Source organism: Geospiza fortis, unplaced genomic scaffold (genome assembly GCF_000277835.1).
Source record: "Geospiza fortis unplaced genomic scaffold, GeoFor_1.0 scaffold178, whole genome shotgun sequence".
In the NCBI taxonomy this organism is placed as follows: domain Eukaryota; kingdom Metazoa; phylum Chordata; class Aves; order Passeriformes; family Thraupidae; genus Geospiza; species Geospiza fortis.
The window spans coordinates 925,735-925,992 of record NW_005054466.1 but is presented as its reverse complement, the minus strand read 5'-3'; the positions used below and the strand labels follow the sequence as shown (position 1 = coordinate 925,992).

At 70.9% G+C, this 258-nt stretch overlaps 1 protein-coding gene across 1 annotated transcript in view; it reads right to left on the bottom strand.

Annotated features, from left to right (window-relative positions):
* NBEAL2 (neurobeachin like 2) overlaps nucleotides 1–258 on the bottom strand; it is a 40,827-nt gene that overhangs the window by 34,983 nt on the left and 5,586 nt on the right. Inside the window, 1 exon segment of the mRNA XM_031062807.1 lies at nucleotides 167–253. Within this exon segment, the coding sequence (XP_030918667.1) occupies nucleotides 167–253 (87 nt within the window).

Here is a 258-nt window from a genome sequence, read left to right as displayed (position 1 = left end):
TGGGGTTTTTTTTGGGGTGGGGACGGCACACCCCTAGAGCCACCCGACACTTTGGGACAAATGGGGACCCGGGGGGGACCCGGGACCCCCAGCCCTGGGGCCGCTCCGTGCTGGGACCCCGGGGCCAGGAGGCAGAGGGGGCGCAGAGGGATTCGGGGTCACCCACCTGCAGATGATGATGAAGAACTTGAGCAGCAGCAGGGCCTGGCCCAGCCCCGTGCCCGGCGTCCCCAGGGCCACGCAGGGTGCCCGGCTGGG